The sequence below is a fragment of the Lithobates pipiens genome, unplaced genomic scaffold, assembly GCF_037356315.1.
Source record: "Lithobates pipiens isolate NorthernLeopardFrog02 unplaced genomic scaffold, aLitPip1_a1.2 Scaffold_3, whole genome shotgun sequence".
Taxonomy (NCBI): Eukaryota; Metazoa; Chordata; class Amphibia; order Anura; family Ranidae; genus Lithobates; species Lithobates pipiens.
Genome location: NW_027507790.1, coordinates 195,087,285 through 195,107,318, shown reverse-complemented (window position 1 = coordinate 195,107,318; position 20,034 = coordinate 195,087,285). Strand labels below are relative to the sequence as shown.

Here is a 20,034-nt window from a genome sequence, read left to right as displayed (position 1 = left end):
CCCCACTTGCATGGTGGGCAGGGCTGGACTGGGACAGAAATTCGGCCCTGGACGTCATCCAGACCGGCCCACTTACGTTTTGAGTGTCCCATCAGCATCCCCTTTACATCAGAGTCCCACCACCAGCTCCTTACATCAGAGTCCCACCACCAGCTCCTTGCATCAGAGTCCCATCACCAGCTCCTTGCATCAGAGTCCCACCACCAGCTCCTTGCATCAGAGTCCCACCACCAGTTCCTTGCATCAGAGTCCCACCACCAGTTCCTTGCATCAGAGTGTCCCCCTCCCACATGTACTCACGGTTCTAAAGGCAGCCTTTCTTCTTCCTCTCTCCAGTCATGTGATAACAAGCGATAGGGGAGAGAGGAAGGAAAGTCTGCTGACCGTGTCTATCTCCCCCTGCAGGCTGGAGGGAGCAGAAAGCCTAATGCTCTCTCCAGCATATCTCGGAGACTGCTCCTCCTGATAGGAGTGAAATCGAAATCACTCACTGTCAGAGAGGAGCGGCTCCAGGACTGCACCAGACCGGCCCACTGAGCCATCGGCCCACCGGGAATCTCCCGGTAGTCCCGATGGCCAGTACATGCCTGATGGTGGGTTGACCGGGACTTTCAGACCCATTCAACATGTACAGGCCTAGTGTACCCGCCCACATTCATGACAATTCCCTGTGGTTGATGGAAACTGTAGTTCTTTTACTGCAGATAGAGAGGAGATTATGTAATCCTGCTATTACACTTCCTCCTTGGCAGAGCAGATGCGGTTATCTTTTGAATTAGAAATTAGGTCATAAAAATTCAATTAGACTTCTAAATGGTAAGGATTTTCAAAATGTTATTAACAGTTTAGTGTTTTGTGTAGAGGGGTGTAACTAATGGGTGATTTTTATGCCCATCTCTGAGTTCTTAATTAACTCACTGTGTTCCTTTTTATTGCTCAGATTGGAATGGAGTAGTTTAGGGAACCCATTCCAGCTCAAAGTTTCTGTGACATACAAGCCTTTCTGGCTAATAGGAATTTTGGTCAATTGTCAGTATACAGAGTTAAATCCTATTTGAAGCCTCACATTACTGAAACGCCAAAGGTTATAACATGAACAGATTTTTGCTTAGAAATGCTTTCTGCGCTGTGTTCTTCCTAGCCTCTCATTGGAGTGCTCCATGCTGGCAAGAATAACACCCACACTACTCATTTTAGGTGTTCTAACATATGAGGGGTGTCTAAAAAGTTTGGTAACTGGTATCAGAAAACAAATGGAAAATACAAATGACCTTTTACTATTGCCTTCAAAATAATCGCCATCCTTCACAACACACTTTTGGCAACGTTCATAAAGCTTCAAACTTTCAAAGGCCTCTTTAAAATGGAAGTAAACCCTTCCAAACAACTTTGACCTACAGGTAAGCCTAGATTAAGGCTTACCTGTAGGTCCAAGTAATATCTCCTAAACCTATATGGTTTAGGAGATATTTGCCCGAAAATGGGCACCGCTGTCTACGGCGCATGCGCCGTAGACAGCGGCGCGCATGCGCACTAAATGCGGCAAGTCCAAGAATGGATTTGCCAAATTTGTCGACTCCCGTGCGCATGCGCGGGAGTGACGTCATCGCGGCCTCGCCGTATGACAGCGGCGGAGCTGCGAGGCGCGACTCCCGTGCGCATGCGCGGGAGTGACGTCATCGCGGCTTCGCCGCTGTCATTGGTCGGAGCTGCGAGACGCCACCAGCAAGATGGACGCGGCGGACTACAGGGATCAGCGGCGACTTCGCTGGCTCCTGTGTCAGGTAAGTGACACATAATGAGCTACTATGCGATGCATAGTAGTCCATTATGCTTTACCTTTGCAGGGAAAAAAAGAGGAAGTAAACCCATCAGGGTTTACTTCCTCTTTAAGAATCAATTGCAGAACCCCTGCCAAGCTTTCTTGGATGATGCGATCCTTGTCGAGGAAGGAGATCAACATTGTCTTGACCTTGGACTTTTGCAGGCAACACTTTCTGGGTCGCAAGGAAGACGGTGAACACCTTTCCATCAATTGCCACTTGGACTCTGGATCGAAAAGCACCAGGTCTCATCCCCAATGACAATGGTTTGAAGAAAGAATGCAATCTCCAAAAGGTTTCCATCTATTTTGCCTTTTGTTCGCCTGTCTGCTTGTGTGGCACAAACCGGAAAAACATCTTCTGCTTACCCAAATCTTTGCGGATGATGGTGCGCACCGTGTCCTTACTAATGACCAATTCCTCCGCCAAACATAGCGTCAGTTGCCGATATCGCTCCAGCATTTGTCACACTCGCTTTATCATGTCTGGGATTCTGTCGACAGCCGACTCGAACGTGGTTCATCCTCAGTCATTTCCCTCCAGTCGCAAAAGCGTGTGAACCAGTTATAAACACATTTACTAACTATGGCTTCCATCCTGTACACCAACGTTTAATGCATCGCCGTTTTCCCAGTCTGTAGCAAAACTTGATGGTCACTCCATTGCTCTGTGAGCATACCTCTCACACGGACTACGTTCAACTGCCGGCAGTTGTTCATACTTCATGCTAGGTGGTGCTTCTCGACATCTCGTCTCTGGATAGCCGTGTGCATGCATGCGCGCCTGGGCTATGTTGACCTTGAGATATCTGACCAAACTTTTTAGACACACCTCGTTAACACTTTGTGCTGGGTAAGGAAATGGGTGTGCTTGACTAGGTTTGATAGATTACAAGGTGAACTGGGCAGTGTGGTCAAACTCTGGTTTCTGTTGGATGGCACAGTCATATTTAGACACTGCCACTCTTGTAATAGAAAAGTGGACGGTAAAAATATGTAACCAGGACTTGTTTGTACAATGCCTACTAAACCAATGCCCAAGTATGTGACTTCCACTGACCTTTATAAACACAAAATTCACTATTAAAAAGGGGGTTGTAAAGTTAGAAGGTTTTTTTATCCTAATGCATTCTATGCATCAAGATAAAACACCTTCTGTGTGCAGCAGTCCCCCTAACATTTACCTGAGGTCCCTCTCTGTCCAGCGATGTCCACAAGCGTCTCAGTCATCCCAGCCTGAGATACAACAGTGGCGCCACTGGCTCCTGCTGCTGTTAATCAAATTCAGCCAGCCAAATCAGGGTAGAGAGGGGGTGGGGCTCTGTGTCTGAATGGGCACAGGGAGTTGCAACTCAGCTCAGGTGCCCCCATAGCAAGCTGCTTGCTGTGGGGGCACTAAACAGGAGGCAGGGGCCAGGATCACAGAAGGAGAAGGAGGAGGAGGAGGATCAGGGCTGCTTTGCGCAAATCCACTGCAACAGGGCAGGTAAGTAGAACATGTTTGTTATTTTTATAGGAAAAAAAAAACACGAGACTTTACAATCACTTTAATGTTAAAGAGGACCAACAACTGATGATTCAACAGCCATTTCCCTTCTTCCCCTAAAATAAAGTTAATAGGACTTATATATGAGCCACACAAATGCATTCCAGAGCCATGATCTTCTGCTTCTCTGTACTTAATGTTCAGTACCTCTACTTGTTTATAGCTTCCAGCTGCAGATCAGACATCACAAAACAAGTAATCAATAAAAAGGCTTGAGAGGAGCTGATTTTGGATGAAAGTCAATGTTTGCATATACAAACTTTAAAAAGTTTAGTTTTCGCCCATAGTAACTTCTGTAATACATTCTTCTGCCATAAGCTCAATTCGATTATTTCAGGTTTGTGTAGAGTTTACTTAAATACTGTATCCTTAAAACTGCACAGCATAAATCAACTGATTGTTGATGACTGTGGGTTCTAGACAGGTGTACCTAAAAAAAAAAATTATTGTTTTTCCTAAGATAGTTTGCCTAATCAACCTGTATATTGTCAATCAGATCCTGACAATTTGGTCCGTTACAGTTCCAAGAAAGGCTAATACTTGCTCTATGATTAAATAACATTACACAAGAAATAAAGTCTGCAGGCCAATTCAGTTATGAGACACAGATGGATCTGCTTTTTGTCTCTTGGACTGAGCCTAATGCAATACTGCCAAGGAGAAGCAATCTGGACGTTTGTACTACACATGACTGAACGGGTCTGCAGATAGAGAAGGCGATTACCTCAGTAGTTGCAGCCAGGACGATGACCCATGGGCACAGCAATATGACAGACACAAGGTGAGACAAGGTCTGCAGACGCTTGGCTCCACCAATATCTAAAGAGAGCTTTCTGGAAGCTGTGTGGAAACCAACATTGCAACATAAAGCCAACGCAAGCAACAGTACTCCTCCCTGAAAGCAACAAGAAAACAAACAGATGCACTTCAATTAAATAATTATTTATGCACAATGCAAAATCATTCAACAAAGCACAACACAAGGTTATGAATATTGAGAAATTAAACCGGATTGATGTATAGGAGCAGAGTGGTCATCACTACGGAAAGCTCAATTTAGTAATAGTGCTGATAAACCCATCCCACTTTTACCTCTTAAAGGGGAACTAAAGTCCCACTCAAAATTGCGAGCACACAGGCTCTTTATTGCAGAAGAGATATGCAATGCCTCTTCTCCAGGGTGCTGTGTGCCAGGATGGCTGTCATTCCATGCCGACCAATAAAAGACGGACACAGCCCGGCACCTGGAAAAAGCCAGGTAGAAGATGTCGGCAAGGGACATCACACCATTGAAGGGTATAACATGCTTTAAAAGGAGAAGTCCAGCCAAAGCTTGTTTGGCTGTACTTCTCCTATGGATCAAAGGAGCGCAATTCGTTTTGCACTCCTGTGACTCGTTTTTTGCAGAGAGCGGGTTAAAGTCCGCTTTCTGCGGACGTCACAGAAATCAGTCCACTCACCGCATCATCCTGACAATGGGAGTCTGGATCTGCCAGATGCCTGGACTAACACCCCACTCAGCCTCTTACCGAGCCGATGAGAGTCTGAGCCGGCCGATCCCTGCACCTCCACAGCTCAGCGCTCCAGTGAGCGAGTAGGAGGCAGAGCGGAGAGCTGCTGATTGACAGTCAGCAGCTCTCTGCTAGGGGAACTGTCAGAACTGAGTGATCAGCGGTGTTCAATCGCTCGGTTCTCAGTGTAGAGGTGCCGGGGGACAGATGGAGCATCGGAATAATGCTGCATCCACCTAGGCAAGTATAATTTGGGGGGGGGGGGATCCTTTACCTCTCTTAACATGTTGCCACAGGTCAGACTGCCGTACAGTCGTGCCAGATGTATGGGACAATCGAATGAACTGACTTTTATACATATGCCCTTGTAAGCAAAAGCTAGGACATTAAAAATGTGTTTGAGGGGCTAAATGTAACAGGCTGCAAGGACCAAGCATCATTTCATCATAAATGTAGCCAGTAAACCAGTCAGAATGTAGCATGACCCTTTACAGAGAAGGAAAGGTTTAGGGATTACAATAGCAAATATACATATTATATTGAATAACAATATATCACACAATGGGTAAATAAGGAGGAATTAAACGTAAGACAGCCTACGACTGATAAGGGTAGAATAGACTAAACTGAGACAAGGGCAGCTTTGGCAGAGTGCACATTCCAAATCTTGAAGCTTTCAAATATCTGAAGGGTTGTGTATTTGATAATCAAATATAAAAACGGATCCAGATCTCTGCAGTAAAGCGAAGGGAGTCTTACCTTATGATCAGCAACTCCTAAGAGGGAGAATGCTGTGTATAGGAAATGTGTTAGGGCACTGTCATGGTGTCCTTCAGCTGATATAAAACAGTTAAGGCAAAATAAAAACAGAATCTAACATGCATCAATTAAAACATAAAACCTTGAAGCACATTCACAGTTTGCAAACACAACTCAACTCTTAAATCAGGGGTGCCCAACCTCTTGAAGAGCGAGGGCCACTTAAGCGACTTAGTAACCAGTCGTGGGCCACAATGAGCAGATGTCAGTTTTGCGTCCACTTTGCATATGCAAAGCAGACACAGACACAGCCCACTCTACTCTACGGGCCCTCTCATCTGATCAAATTGAAGGGGGCGGTTCCACTTTCCATTTTTTTAGCAGATCGGATTGGAAGGAGGCAGGTGTAAACGGACACAAGTCTGTTTACATCTGCTGCTCCATAGAGGTGAATGAAGGGTCCGATTGGGTCAGACAGATCATGTTAAAGGGGCCTAAGGCTACTTTTACACAGGATGGTCTGGTCTACCCGCACCTGTGGCTTTCCTGCAGATCAACTGTACTTTGCCATAGAATTTATTTCTGAAAGTGCACCAAACCTACAGGTAAGACGAGAAGTCTATGGCTCAGTGCAGGTAAGCCGCAGGTACACTGCCCTACACCTGACAATCAGTTTAAAAGCAGCCCAGTAACCACTGCAGAACAGATATGTCCAAATATACACTGATTTTAGTAATAAACTTGCTGTCCCAGGCAGAGTGCATTTGGTATTACTCTACCTATGACAGGAGCCGGTGCTCTACAGGAAGCATTGGCTTATGCAGCTCTGCTCCACAGCTGCTTGCTTCCTCTACCACTGGCTTCATTCACAACACTGATGCTCTGTCATGGCGGGTAGACAACTTGCAATCTGGGCTTGCCGAACCCACCATCCCAGAGCAGGAGGTTGCGGGCCACATCAGAGGGCTCCGCGGGCCACATGGTTGGGCACCCCTGTCTTAAATCCTTGCACACCAGAAATCAGGAGTGACTTCACTACAAGTCAATCGGTCTCTTACTTTCCACAGCATGGTCAAAGTTCAGGGACTGGAATTGGAGGAGATTCTGCATGTTACAGGAAGAAGAGGACACAGGGAAAACCTGAGCACTGTGATGATATATCCTAAGGCCTTGTTCACACAGGGCATACAAAATCCCAATGCCTATGCAGGGCCATGTTTACCAGCACAAAGATGCACAGGTGTTCCCTTCCATTCATTGATGTCTATAGGGACACAGTATCTGTAGGGACATGGCCACTGCATCCCAATAGGACATCCAAGCGGGTGGGTGTGGAGGTTCCTGAATTTCCACTATCCGCGTTTCAGGACCAGCACACACCCACATCCATGTGGATGTCATATTGGGACAGTTTTTCCTCCCTGCTTTAGAGATTCACCTCTCTATTTGTCCTGGTGACTACTGTCATCAAGACTATTGTGAGAGCAAGATGAGAGTAGCGATTTCCTTTGGGACAAATGTTATAGTGAAAAACCATGCAAGGAGGAATTTGCATCTCGAATAATTTGTGAATTATTCATTTCGTGGTCATTTCTGTTCCAGAAATATATCATCTCACACCTGTCATATTTCATAATGCCTGTACAATGTGTAAAAATTCAGTATTGATTTTATAAACTGGTAATTTCTCTAGAGAGAAGATTCCAATTTACAACTACAAACTTTTAATGAATCTTTACAAATGTGTCAGCAAAAACAACGCTTTTCAAAAAAAGACATAGTTGTAATATAAACCTTTAACAGTAACAAAGGTTGGCTGTGCTTTGTATTCATTACATGCTACAACGTTGTCAACTGTGCTTAAAACTAGACTTTGAAAAACTATCATGCTATACTGAAAATAATCTTATCTAAATTTGAAATATATCACGGGAGGTCAATCTTTTGAAGATTGAGGGTCACTTAAGTAATTTAGTAACTGGTCACAAACCACAATGAAATTAAATGGTTCAGAATTTCGAACTGCCCATTTTAACCATTTGCCTCCTTGGGCACTTTCACCCCCTTCCTGCCCAGGCCAATTTTCAGATTTTAGCACTGTCACAGTTTGAATGACAATTGCGCGGTCATAAGGAAAGAAAATTTTGAAAACAAACAAAAAAAAACAATTTTTCATAGTTTGTTATAAAATGATGCGCGCTGATGAGGCTGCACTGATGGGCACCGATTGGCAGCACTAGCGGGCACTGTTGGGACTGCACTAATAATCAGTGCCCTGATTATTAGTGTCGAATTCCCTTTAACACAGGCCGGTTATTGGCTCTCTCTTTCCTCGTGCTGTGAGCGAAAGGAAAGAAAAAAACCATAACTGGCTTGTGCGGATATCTATGATCAGCTGTCATGGGACACAGCTGATCACATGGTAGAGGGCCACTGTGATAGCATGATCATGGGAGCACATCCATGTACACCCCACTGGCAAAGTAAGCCCGCACTGTAGCCGTCTTCTCCTGCACCTGTTGAATGCCAGCAAGAGGGACAGGGAAGAAGCCAGCTTTAAGCAGTTGCAGGGGTAAAATAGAGAGAATTGGTTCCTGTATATGCTGCCCCTCCTGTCCAAATGTAAAACACAATGTGACAAGGAGGCCGGACGGGTTCCCTGGAGCATGTGGCTTGGTCACCACCACGAACCCTGGACCTACATCAGTGGTTGGGGGAGCATGGTAAAAACACAGAGCAACTATGGGGTTTTACCACTGTCCAAGCCGCAAATGTAAACGAGCCCTTACTGTTCTCAACAAATATGCTTTCATGCTGATGCACTGCAGTTTACCCACACTACAGTGCACCTGCAGGATTCCTGCGGGTTAGCTGTGATTTGCCATAGAATTCTGATATAACTTGTAAGAGTTGTGCACTTTCTGAAAGCGCACCAAACCCACAGGATGTAAAATAATTCTATGGCTCAGTGCAACTAATCTGCAGGAAAGAGGCAGGTGCACTGCGGTGCACCCACAGATCAGTGTGAAAGCAGCCTAGTTGCCATTAACCCTGCACTGCAAAAGCACAGTGTATATTGTTTAATACACTGACCTTCTTTCCACCTTCCAGCTTCTGCTGACATTGCTCTCCAGGCTGCTAGAAAGGACCGGGGGGGGGGGGGGGGGGGGGGAGTGCACTTGGTATCACTCCGCCTGGGAGCCGGCACTACAGAGGAAGCATTGGCTTATACGGCTCCTGCTGCCTCCGCTGCCAGCCTCATATCCTATGATGCTCTGGGATGGATGATCGGGAAGGCCAGACAGCAATCAATGGGTTTCTGACCCCAGGCATGCACTTCCATGGTTTAAAGGGGCACATTTTGAGTGCCCCTGATATATATGAAAAGGATCTGCATGTATATTGTATATTCTTTTTTAACCATCCCCACTGGCCGTTTAAGTAAAAGGGCCTCTAGGGAAAGTAGTATTCTTAAAAGGCAGTAAAACAAAAAAAATGACCTAGTAGCCATGGCATATGCAATGCGAATGCTTAGATGTTATTAGACAATGAAGAGCACAGATAAAAGCAAAAAGCTGTTATGGGCAGTTCTATGCCTTGTGATCACAGAGATGGCCAATCACAAAATGTAAACAGTAACCCAATTCGCACTATGCATTGTGTTAACATTTATTGCCGTAAAGCACCTCATTCATTTTAAATGGGCTGGCAGCACACCTTAACCACTTGCCGCCCACCATATAGCAAAACGATGGCGGCAAAGAGGTTTCAATATCCTGACCAGACTTCATATGACGTCCAGCAGGATATCAAGCTGCCGCGCACCCCCAGGGGCGCGCATCACGGTGACCGCTGTTGCCGTGTGTTAGTCTGACACACAGATCTAGGTAGAGTCCCTGATGGAGACTCTTTACAACATGATCAACCGTGTGCAATCACAGCTGATCACAGTGTAACCAGGAAGAGCCTTTGATCAGCTTTTCCTCACTCACGTTCAGACGCGAGTAGAGGAGAGCCGATTAGCTGCTCCTCTGACGGGGGGGGTTATGATCTGTGCTGATTATCAGTGCAGCCCCCCCCCCTTCCCAGGATGCCCATACTGGACCACTAGGGACGCCACTAGGGCCACCAGGGATGTCAGCACCAGGTATGCCACCTTAGACTACCAGGGATGCCAATCCGTGCCCACAATGGGAATTACCGATTGGCAGGCATTATTGTTTGCCACTGATTGGCATCCATCTGTACCATCACTAAGTGTACATTAGTGCCCCTCAATACCACCTATCAGTGCTCATCAGTGCTGCATATCAGTGCCACTCATCAGTGCCACATATTAGTGCCCATCAGTGAAGGAAAAAACGTACTTTTTTACAAACTTTTGTAACAGAAACAAAATGTTTTTGTTTGTTTAGCAGAAAATAAAAATCCCAGAGGTGATCAAATACCACCAAAAGATCAGGAGATTCACATAGCATGCACATCCCACTGAGTGTCAAGTGCAATGTTTAAAAGGTGATTAGTATCCTTCAAGTGACTGCAGAACACCATCCAACCATTGCCCTAGTCTCTCATTGAGAGACACAATCCCGGAGATGATGGGCCTCCCCTGTAATGGATCTAACCCTTTGTGGGTCTTGGGAAGGTGATGAAATGTTCAGGAATAAGACAGTTGCTGGATTGCACCTGGCTATGAAAAGATTACAAAATAAAACCTCAATAAAGGATACGATGTTCTGCAATTTTGGCCATCAGATCATCATTATCAAAGAGAAGTAAACATATAACAGCTATGATAAAAAAGGCTGCACCCCGAGTCTGTGTAAAGAAAAAAAAAAAAGTGCTGTTAAAGAGTTAGAGCCAAAATGAATATAAAGAAAAGTCTTTTGTGTAAAACTGTTGTAATGCAGAATAATCAGACATGTAAGAATGTCTGCTCTAAGAATAGTTTGTAACTTTGGCAAATACCTTGGATGGAACTCCATTGGAACCAGTGAAAAGCACTGTAAGCAATGTTACAGCCACAATATCACTGTGTTCAAACAGCAGCAACGTCCTGCAAAACAAATATAAAACCAAATGAACCAGTATAGAGATGGTGATAAATATAGAAAAAAAAGCTATTGAGAGACATTTATAACTGTGCATATTTTGTTATAGGCTGTCCTTTTATTTCAAATTAAGATGGTTTTGTACATGGACTCATTTTTCTTTCATCAGCTGGTGAATAAAACAAAACAAAAACAAAAAAAATAAAAAATAAAAAAAATAAAAAATAAACCAAACAGTTAATGCATTCTTAAAGTAGAACAAAAAAAGAGGTTGAACTGGACCATCTGAATACACAGCATTTTTATTCCCAGGATAATAATAGGTCATTTGTTTTCAACACAAAGTAAAATCAGCAAGTTTCCAAACTTTCACCACTCCAGTGTCCCTTAAAAAGTGCCTGTAAACCCCATTTGTTTTTTTTTAAATAACAAGCATGTTATACTTATCTGCCACGCCAGGGCTTCTGGCTCCTCCTTTTATCAGTATGACACCATAGGAATTGTGGCTCACCTACGGGCTTGATCTCGGGCCATACTGTCTGCATCTATTGACACAGACAGTGCGGCTCAGCCCTACCCTTGCTCCCTTGTCACAGAATTTGATTGACAACAGCAGGAGCCAATGGCTTCCGCTACTATGAATCTGCCCTGTAAGGAGAGAGAGACTGGAGAGAGCTGCTGCACTCGTGTACAAACACTGGATTGAGACAAGACCCAGGTAAATTTAAGGGGGAAGGGGGGAGGATGGGAGAGCTGCATTAAGGTGAGAGGGTGGCTCTTTACGCGGATGATTTACTGCTATTTTCAAAGGATGCTGGTGGCTCTCTGCGGGACGCACTCGGAGTCATGGAAACCATCACGGGGTTGAGGGTGAATCGGCACGTGTCAGCTCTTTCCGGTGGGTGAGGGGGCCAGGTCCTCCTCACCCTCCTCTATCCCACTTCAATGGGTTGATGCGATACCTAAATATGTAAACTTCATCTCAAGAGAAAGCAGGGACTTTGTCCGGCTCAATCTTGACCCTGTCCTGGTAGTAATTAAATCCAAACTGAAGGCGTGGAGCAATCTTCCCCTTACCCTCATTGGTCGCATCAACCTTAAAATGAAAGTCCTCCCCAAATTTACATACATTTTTAGGAATTCCCCATAATGGCTGAACAAAACCTTCTTTAATTCTCTTAAACAACTCTTCCTTTCCTTTATTTGGGGGTCTAAGCCACCTAGATTCAAATACACCACTCTGACCAGGCCTGTGGACAGTGGGGGTTTGGCTCTCCCTGATTGCCACAAATATTTTTTGGCCACTCTGCTTGTAACCGCCCATTGGTGATTGCAGCCAGACCGGACCAATTCTGCGACGGTGCTGAAGGTTGCTATAGTGGGGTCTCTTGAAGGGGTTGCTATTCAAAACACCTCACTGCCTCACCCCTTCTATGCGCACCACTATGTGGGCATGGAGGGTGGGTGAGGCGCTGAGGGCACCCCAGCCAAACTCCTGGTCTCCTCACACCCCCCTGTGGCTGAACCCTAACCTATCACAGTTCAATACCACCCCGGATTCACAGGCCTAGGCCAAATACAAAATACTGACCCTTGAGCACGTTATCACCAACGGAGAGCTCACTCCCTTTTATCTATTGCGTACCAACTTTAATGTACATGCACGGGCCCATTTCAGGTATCTTCAAGTCGCTCATGCCTACAGGTGTCAGTTCTTTGGCCAACCAATTATACTGGAATATTTGGAGCTCGAATCCACCCTTCGGGTGAAAGACTTGGAGAAACCCACGCCTCAGATCTACGGGTCCCTGCTGGTTGCTGCCATCCCCGAGCTGTCCTCCCTCTGCAGGAAATGGGTGGGGGGACATACTGGAGCTGGATGAGGATAACTGGAGGGAGATTTGGGATTTCTCATTCTCCCCTCTGGTCTCAGCCAGGGACAAACTGGTCCAATACAAAAATTGTACACAGAGCTCACTACACGCCCCACAGGCTGCACCAGATGTCGCCGGCGTATTGGCGCTGCTCCTAGCAGCCGGGGGACATCTTTCACATTTTCTGGGCTTGCCCAGCAATAGTACAGTATTGGAAAGAAGTACTCCAAGTGATCGCTAAAGTCACTAAGACTAGTGTCCCTTTTGATCCTAAACATTGTCTGCTGGGACTGGTGGAACAGATGTCAAGGCTCAGAGCTAGAAAAATACTCATATCTCTGTTATTGTATTATGCACGCAAGGCATCACGATGAACTGAAAAAAAAAAAATAGTCTGTCAGATTCTGGAAAAATCTAGTGAATGCCAGTTCACTTTTTTATAAAGCCACCAGGGGTTGCCCAAAAAAATTTGAAAAGGTATGGACCTGTTGGCTGGACGATAATACCACACCAACTGATATAGTAACCAACTCCTAGATCAAGATTATGGTTATAGCATGTTAGTATATTGACCCAATTACTCTCATGTCACATTATCCTGTCATTATAATATTGAGCACAGATCCTCCTGAATTAAACCTCTCCCCACATTGGGGGTATAGATAAGTAAGGTTGTTTATGTTGTATAGTCTGCCCTGTTGCGGTCTGTTGCTGCATCAGTGGTAGTTTGTCTATGTTGTATGATGTGCCTTGTTGTGGTCCATTTACGCATCAGAGGATCTGGCCCTACGTGGGCAATTTTGTATGCTAACGAAAAACTCAAAAAAAAGAAATAAAAAAAAAAAAAAAAGGGAAGAATGCATTGAGGTAAAAAACACACCTTCTACCTTTGGGACCACTTTAATCTTAACCTAGCACTAAACCTTCACCCAATTGTTTACATATGACCAAGAATGAACTCATAATACTTAGAACATCCACCCAAAAAAAAAAAAAGCCAAACCTTTTACTTACTGACCCTGACCCTTCTAAAGGGCTGGTCCCTACCAACTGGATATGTTGTAATGACTGAGGCAGTACATAGGTTCCCAGTCAAGTGATCCTTCTTTCACCTCATGTGCCACAGTGATGAAAGCTACTGCTTTGGCTTAGGGACAGATTCGATATTTAAGCTTGTTTCCTAATTTTTACTGACAGTCTACTGACTGGAATGGTACCAGCTGATTGGAGAAAAGCCAATGTAGCATTAATATTTAAAAGGGCCCAAATACATGCCTGGGAATTACAGACCAGTTAGCCTAACATCAATAGTATGCAAGCTCTTGGAGGTGATAAGGGACTATATACAAGATTTTAGTAATGAAAACGCTATCATTAGCAGTAATCAGCATGGATTCATGAAGAATCGTTCTTGCCAAACCAATCTATTAACCTTCTATGAGGAGGTGAGCTGCCATCTAGATAAAGGAAGGCCCATAGACGTGGTGTATCTGGATTTTGCAGAAGCATCTGACACAGTTCCCTATAAATGTTTACTGTACAAAGTAAGGTCCGTTGGCATGGACCATAGAGTGAGTACATGGATTGAAAACTGGCTAGATTCTTAGCCGGGCTGTGTTTGTCTACAGACATAGCGTGGCTCAGCCCTTTCCCCTGCTCCCTCTTCACAGCATTTGACTGACAGAGGCAGGAGCCAAACGCTCCTGCTGCTGTCAAGTCTTCTGTGAGCGGAGAGGGAAGGGAGAAAAGCTGCTGCAGATGGCACATTGCTGGATTCGAGATTGGACTCATGTAAGTAGAGTGGGGTGGGGAAGGCACAGGCACGAATATTTTTTACCTTTATGCAGAGAATGCATTACGATCAAGAGCTTTTTTGGTTTTAGAACCATTTGAATGTTTAAACAAATGCAAACTGACGATTCTACAAAAAATTATGCTAATTTCTTACTCCAGGAAACACAAATTATAGCTAATGATATAATACATTTGTATACAAAATTCCAGGTTGGAAAAAACCTGCACTGAGTTCTAATACTCTAATCAAAGCCTGGAAGGACACCATCTACATCATATCTGCCACTATCCATGAGGTTCCTCCAGGTATACTGGTTTCCTCCCACACTCCAAAGACACGCTGGTAGATTAACTTGCCCCTGTCTAAAATTGTCCCAAGTATGATTGATATACTACTGTCCCAACACCAATTTGATAAATGCTTTGAGTGCCCTGGGAGGGCAATACTACAGAAATATAAACCTAATGAAGTGGATTATGTTCAAGATCTCTACCTAATTATAGCCAGCCTTAGGATATTTGGCTAGCGTGGGCAAACCCCTCTGATGCCACATTTCAGGATATTTGTGTTGGGTTTGCCGTCTCCCAAGGTGGTAATGTAGTTTGTGTAGTGTCAATTACTGATGCATTTCTCTGGAACTGCCACTATCCAATCTGGTGTTAAATAACAAAAAGAAGAAATTAAATTACCTTAATGGTCCACAAAGAGTGAGGCCAAAGAACCACAGAAGTGAGATAATACAGCCAACGAACGCATGCTTTACAATACTGATCCACTGAAACGAAAGGCTGTGTTAACTACATCCTAGATCATAGAACAGACAAGTTATACTGTAAACAAAATACAAGACAAACACAGCCACTTTTGCATCCAAACTGGGATAATACCCATTTTACATACATGTTCATGTTACATGTTCCTATTCATAAAAGGGGGCAGGCAGCTGACTGGATCCCGACTGTAAACTGGGGATCTTACCAGGGCCTGGACTGGCTAAGTGATGTCAGCTGACACTCCTGTGATCCATAGGAGAAGTATGGAAAACACATCTTTGGCCATACTTCTCCTTTAAAGAGGAAGTAAACCCTGATGAGTTTACTTCCTCTTTCATTCCCTGCAAAGGCAAAGCATAATGGATTACTATGCATCGGATAGTAGTCCATTATGTGTCACTTATCTGACACAGGAGCCAGCGAAGTCACCGCTGTCCCCTGTAGTCCGGCGCATCAATCTTCTCAGTGGGTCTCGCTGCCTCGCCGCGGTCATTCGGTGAAGCCGCGATGACATCACTCTCGCGCATGCGCACGGGAGCCGCCGCGCGCTGCATCTTCGTCGACAGCGGTGCCTGTCTTTCGGCAAATATCTCCTAAACCGTGTAGGTTTAGGAGATATTTCTTGGACCTACAGGTAAGCCTTAATCTAGGCTTACCTGTAGGTCAAAGTGTGTTGTAAGGGTTTATACCACTTTAAAGAGCTAGAAGCTGGCCTCCTGTGTTGTATTCAGAAATGCTTACTTACCATCAGCCATGAGGCCGTGCATATACTGCATATCCCCACTATTACTAATAACAAAAAAATATATATATTATTATTATTATTATTATTAATAATAATGCCATTAATCTATCCCCTATTTTGTAGACGCTATAACTTGCGCAAACCAATCAATATACACTTTACCAAAAATATGTAGAAGAATACATATCGGCCTAAACTGAGGAAGATTTTTTTTTTTTTTTTTTTTTTTATAGCAGAAAGTAAAAAGAAAAAAAAAAAAAAAAAATGCTAATTTAGTTTGGGTACAGCACTGCACGACCATGCAATTGTCAGTTAAAGCGACTCAGCGCCAAATTGTACGTGAATACACAGACTTACAGTGGAACATCAAGCTCTCCGTTAACATTGACTATTTTTAATCCTACTTTGTTATTAAATAGAAAAGAAAGTATATCATATTTCCTTATTTTAAACTATTTTATTTTTGCATTTCTTCAGTTACTTCCTGGTTTCTAGTCCTAGGCAAATGATACATACATCCCAGGAGTCTTCAGGAGGGGTTTCCTCAGCTAGGCACACCCTGCTGCCTACTTGTCTGAACTAAAGGTAGATGGATTCCAGGAAGTAAATGCTACACAAATCATCTGCCCTTCCTTAAGATGGCCACAGCCAGAAATGCTAGGGTTTTTATTCCAAAGTGATTTCTCAGCAAGCATTGAGACATGGGTGGTTCGAGGAGTTTGTTTTAAACATTAAAAATTAATTAAATAGTGTTTATGGTGCTCAGAGTTCTGCTTTAAGGAAGTGCCTGTGAATGGCTACATTCGGCTGCACAGGCACACTATTGACAGTAAAAGGGACTGCCGATTGTCTAGGTTAGACTATTGTTTGAAAGCTAGACAATCGACAATTAGGAAAATACAGACTACAAAACATTTAGTTCTTAAAAATACTAAGCAAGGGCATAATTATATTTTTAACTGGAATTTCATTTTATTTTTATTTTTTTGTGTGTAAATTGTAATACATAAACAGAATCAGTGGGGTTTTCCAAAATGTAATTGCAAAAGTGAAAAGTACACTTTAAACCAAAACTCCCATTTGTGGTCAGTCAAAACTGGAAATATGTCTGATAACTATACGTAAACAATAGTTGTCACTGAGTCTTCATCGACTGTGACAACATACCGTATAAGACTGCTAAGGTGAGATTGTGATTGGTCAATAAGTTAATTCATGAGAACTTGTGTAACTCGCACAACATCCCATGTATTAGCTTATCATTCGCCAGTCATGTGATCCCTTGTATTTTATGACCAACACAATCTACTGCCATGCCACTTGGTAATACTGTAGTTCCACAAAAATGTTCAGCTGCGCTCTCAAAGAAAAAAATAAAAAATAAAAGAAAAAAAGCATGATGTTTCAATAAATTGGTAAATCTCAGCAGTAATGCAGTAAAACAGCTATTACATTCTATCGCATCACTGTAAGCCCCTTTACTATCCTAGGAATGCATCTATGCTGTATACATTCTAGATCCTGTATGGTTGCCTTATGCAGACACGTCTTCTTTAGCAATCTGCCAATTCTCCGCTGGCTAGGAATTTACAAATTACAAAAATCTGAACATACAAAGCCAGCTGTAATTTCTACATGAGTTGCATCACCAAACTGATCTCAAACTTTACCCAAACCATCCCTCTCCGCTCCTTGCAAACCTCTTGCTCTCTAGCTCCCTTGTCACCTCCTCCCATCCTCTGGAAGTCCCCAACCCAATCCATCCAGCTAACTCTTAGCCCTTGTACACACGGTCGGAGAATCTGTCGGAATGAGTCTCATCGGACCGTGTCGTCAGATAATCCGACTGTGTGTGGTATGCATCGACTGATATTCCGTCCGAATCTCCCTCCGACCCAATTTTCCAACATGTTGGAATTATTTCCCGACCAACTGGGCCGGACGGACCTAATCTGATCATCTGTAGAGCATTTTCATCGGACCAAGTGCCACGCATGCTCAGATCAAATTCCTACATTCAAAGCTATTGGCTACTAGCCTGAATGTAGTCCCATCGTAACTAAATTACGTCATCACGTTCTGAAAGATCAGGTTTTTTGCCAACTTGGCCCGACCGTGTATATGCAACAGTTTTGGACACAATCTGTCGGACTAAATCAGACAGGCAAAATCCGACGGATTTGGTTGCCAAAATCTCAGACTGTGTGTACGTGGGCTTACACCTTTGGATGATCCCTGATCCTCATCTCTTCATGGAAGCCTGTGTCTCACTCAAAATTAAAAAGTTTAATTTTTCTATCAACTCATCACTCCCACAGTTTTTACCTTTTTTTTTTAATCACTTACCCCCCACCCTTTTAGTTTGTAGCTCCCACAAATGCGGGCCCTCCTATCCTTTGTGTCTTGAGTTATATTTTAACTGTACGGCCTTCCTTTTTTTGTAAAGTACTATGCACACTCCTGGCACTATATAAATCCAGTTTCAGAAAGATTTTTTGTTTTGGAAAGTGGAGGCAAGGTCCACAACAACCAGACTGTCATTTCTCTAGAGGCTGGTTAGAAAATGAGCCTTGTCTGCCACAAAGATGTGGGTTCTCTCCTCCAGGATTATGTATCATTCAAAGTACAACAAACCATGTGGTTATATCAACTTACTTGGCGTCTAGTAATTGTCTTCCCAGAAGAAAATGGTTTTTGAAACAAAACCATAAAAAATGCAGACCTGTAGAGAGAAAAGTATATGTATTTAACCACTTGATCCCCAGGACTTTTCTGGTACTTTTTGCTTACATGTAACAATCAGTATTTTTTGCTAGAAAATTACTTAGAACCCCCAAACACACACACACACACACACACAGAGGCCCTAGAGAATAAAGTGGTGGGTTTTTTAATTTTTTTATGTCACACGGTATTTGCGCAGCAGTTTTTCAAACGTAATGTTCCCTTCTGCTTGTAAAAGCAATCCAGCGGCTAGTTAGCCTCTAGGATTGCTTTTACAAGAGAGCTGACCATAGGCTCTAAAAAAAAAAATGGTACCAGGATGATGCTTGCAGGTACATCGCTTGGAGTTAGTGGTTCATCGCCTACGTTAGGTTCCTAACAAATGCTGGGAACATGAGGCATTGTGTGTATTGTAGAAAACCCCAGGAACCTGCATAGATCTGTTTATGAAGACCCACATCTTTTCAAAAAGGCATTTGCAGTTGAAGCCTGGCCTGGGCCCAGAATTTGTACCTGTAACTAAACTCAAATATTGCCAAGATAACCCTGAGTTGGCAATGAATCAAACCCAGAAGCCCTGCTTACATAATTTAAAGCTGATCTCCATACAAAAACAAAAAAAAGACACTATTATAGCTCTGTAGTCCTTATTACACCACTAAATCTCTCTTTTAAATGTGAACACCATAAGTACCTGAATTTGACCTTGTATCAGTCACTGTAAAGCCTCATACACATGATAGGACTTTGTACAAACTTTCCTGTGGATTTTTGTACAAAGGGCGTCGGCCTGAACTTGTATTGCATACACACAGCAGGACTTTTTCAGCCAACTTTCACCAAATCCACGTGGTTTTTCTGCTCTTTACCGCCACCTTTGGTCAACTTCTGTATTGTTTGATCTTTTGCATTGGTTCTGAGCATGCCTGTTTGTACTTTGTACAAAAGTCCTATGGTTTTCTGTACACGATCAGACTTTGCTCCATCGGACTTTTGTTGCCAGAAAGTTTGTCCCATTCGCACAGCCAACAAAACTCTGATGAAAACCCCAAAAAAGTTTGTCCGATGGAGTGTACACACGGTCGGATGTTGCTCCAAAACAGCTAATTGCATGTTTGTTGTCAAAAAGTCTGATCCTGTGTATGGGCCTTTACATTGCCAATCAGTTCATGTGCTGACAAGAAGCATGCCAATAAGTAGAAAATGTCAATTGACCGAGGGAAGAGCTCATCACTGTGCTACTTCTTATATCACTGTCCAGTCACAGGATGAAGTCAGTCCAGGATGACCTGGGCTCAGAGGAAGTGGGTTGAATGATGCTGGTCTTAGAGACCGAGGACATCTAGCAGCAGAAAAAAAAAAAAAAAAAAAAAAGTACTGTGGGGAAAATCTCTAAATTGAAGGTGAATATTTCAGAATAGTCTGTTTTTTTTC

The 20,034-nt window shown here is 43.6% G+C and overlaps 1 protein-coding gene across 1 annotated transcript in view; it reads right to left on the bottom strand.

Annotated features, from left to right (window-relative positions):
* Positions 1 to 20,034, bottom strand: part of SLC30A5 (solute carrier family 30 member 5) — a gene marked incomplete in the record, with an annotated part of 53,708 nt that overhangs the window by 22,480 nt on the left and 11,194 nt on the right. Inside the window, 6 exon segments of the mRNA XM_077462668.1 lie at positions 4,093 to 4,263; positions 5,639 to 5,715; positions 10,369 to 10,456; positions 10,607 to 10,694; positions 15,048 to 15,133; positions 18,532 to 18,598. Of these exon segments, the coding sequence (XP_077318794.1) occupies positions 4,093 to 4,263; positions 5,639 to 5,715; positions 10,369 to 10,456; positions 10,607 to 10,694; positions 15,048 to 15,133; positions 18,532 to 18,598 (577 nt within the window).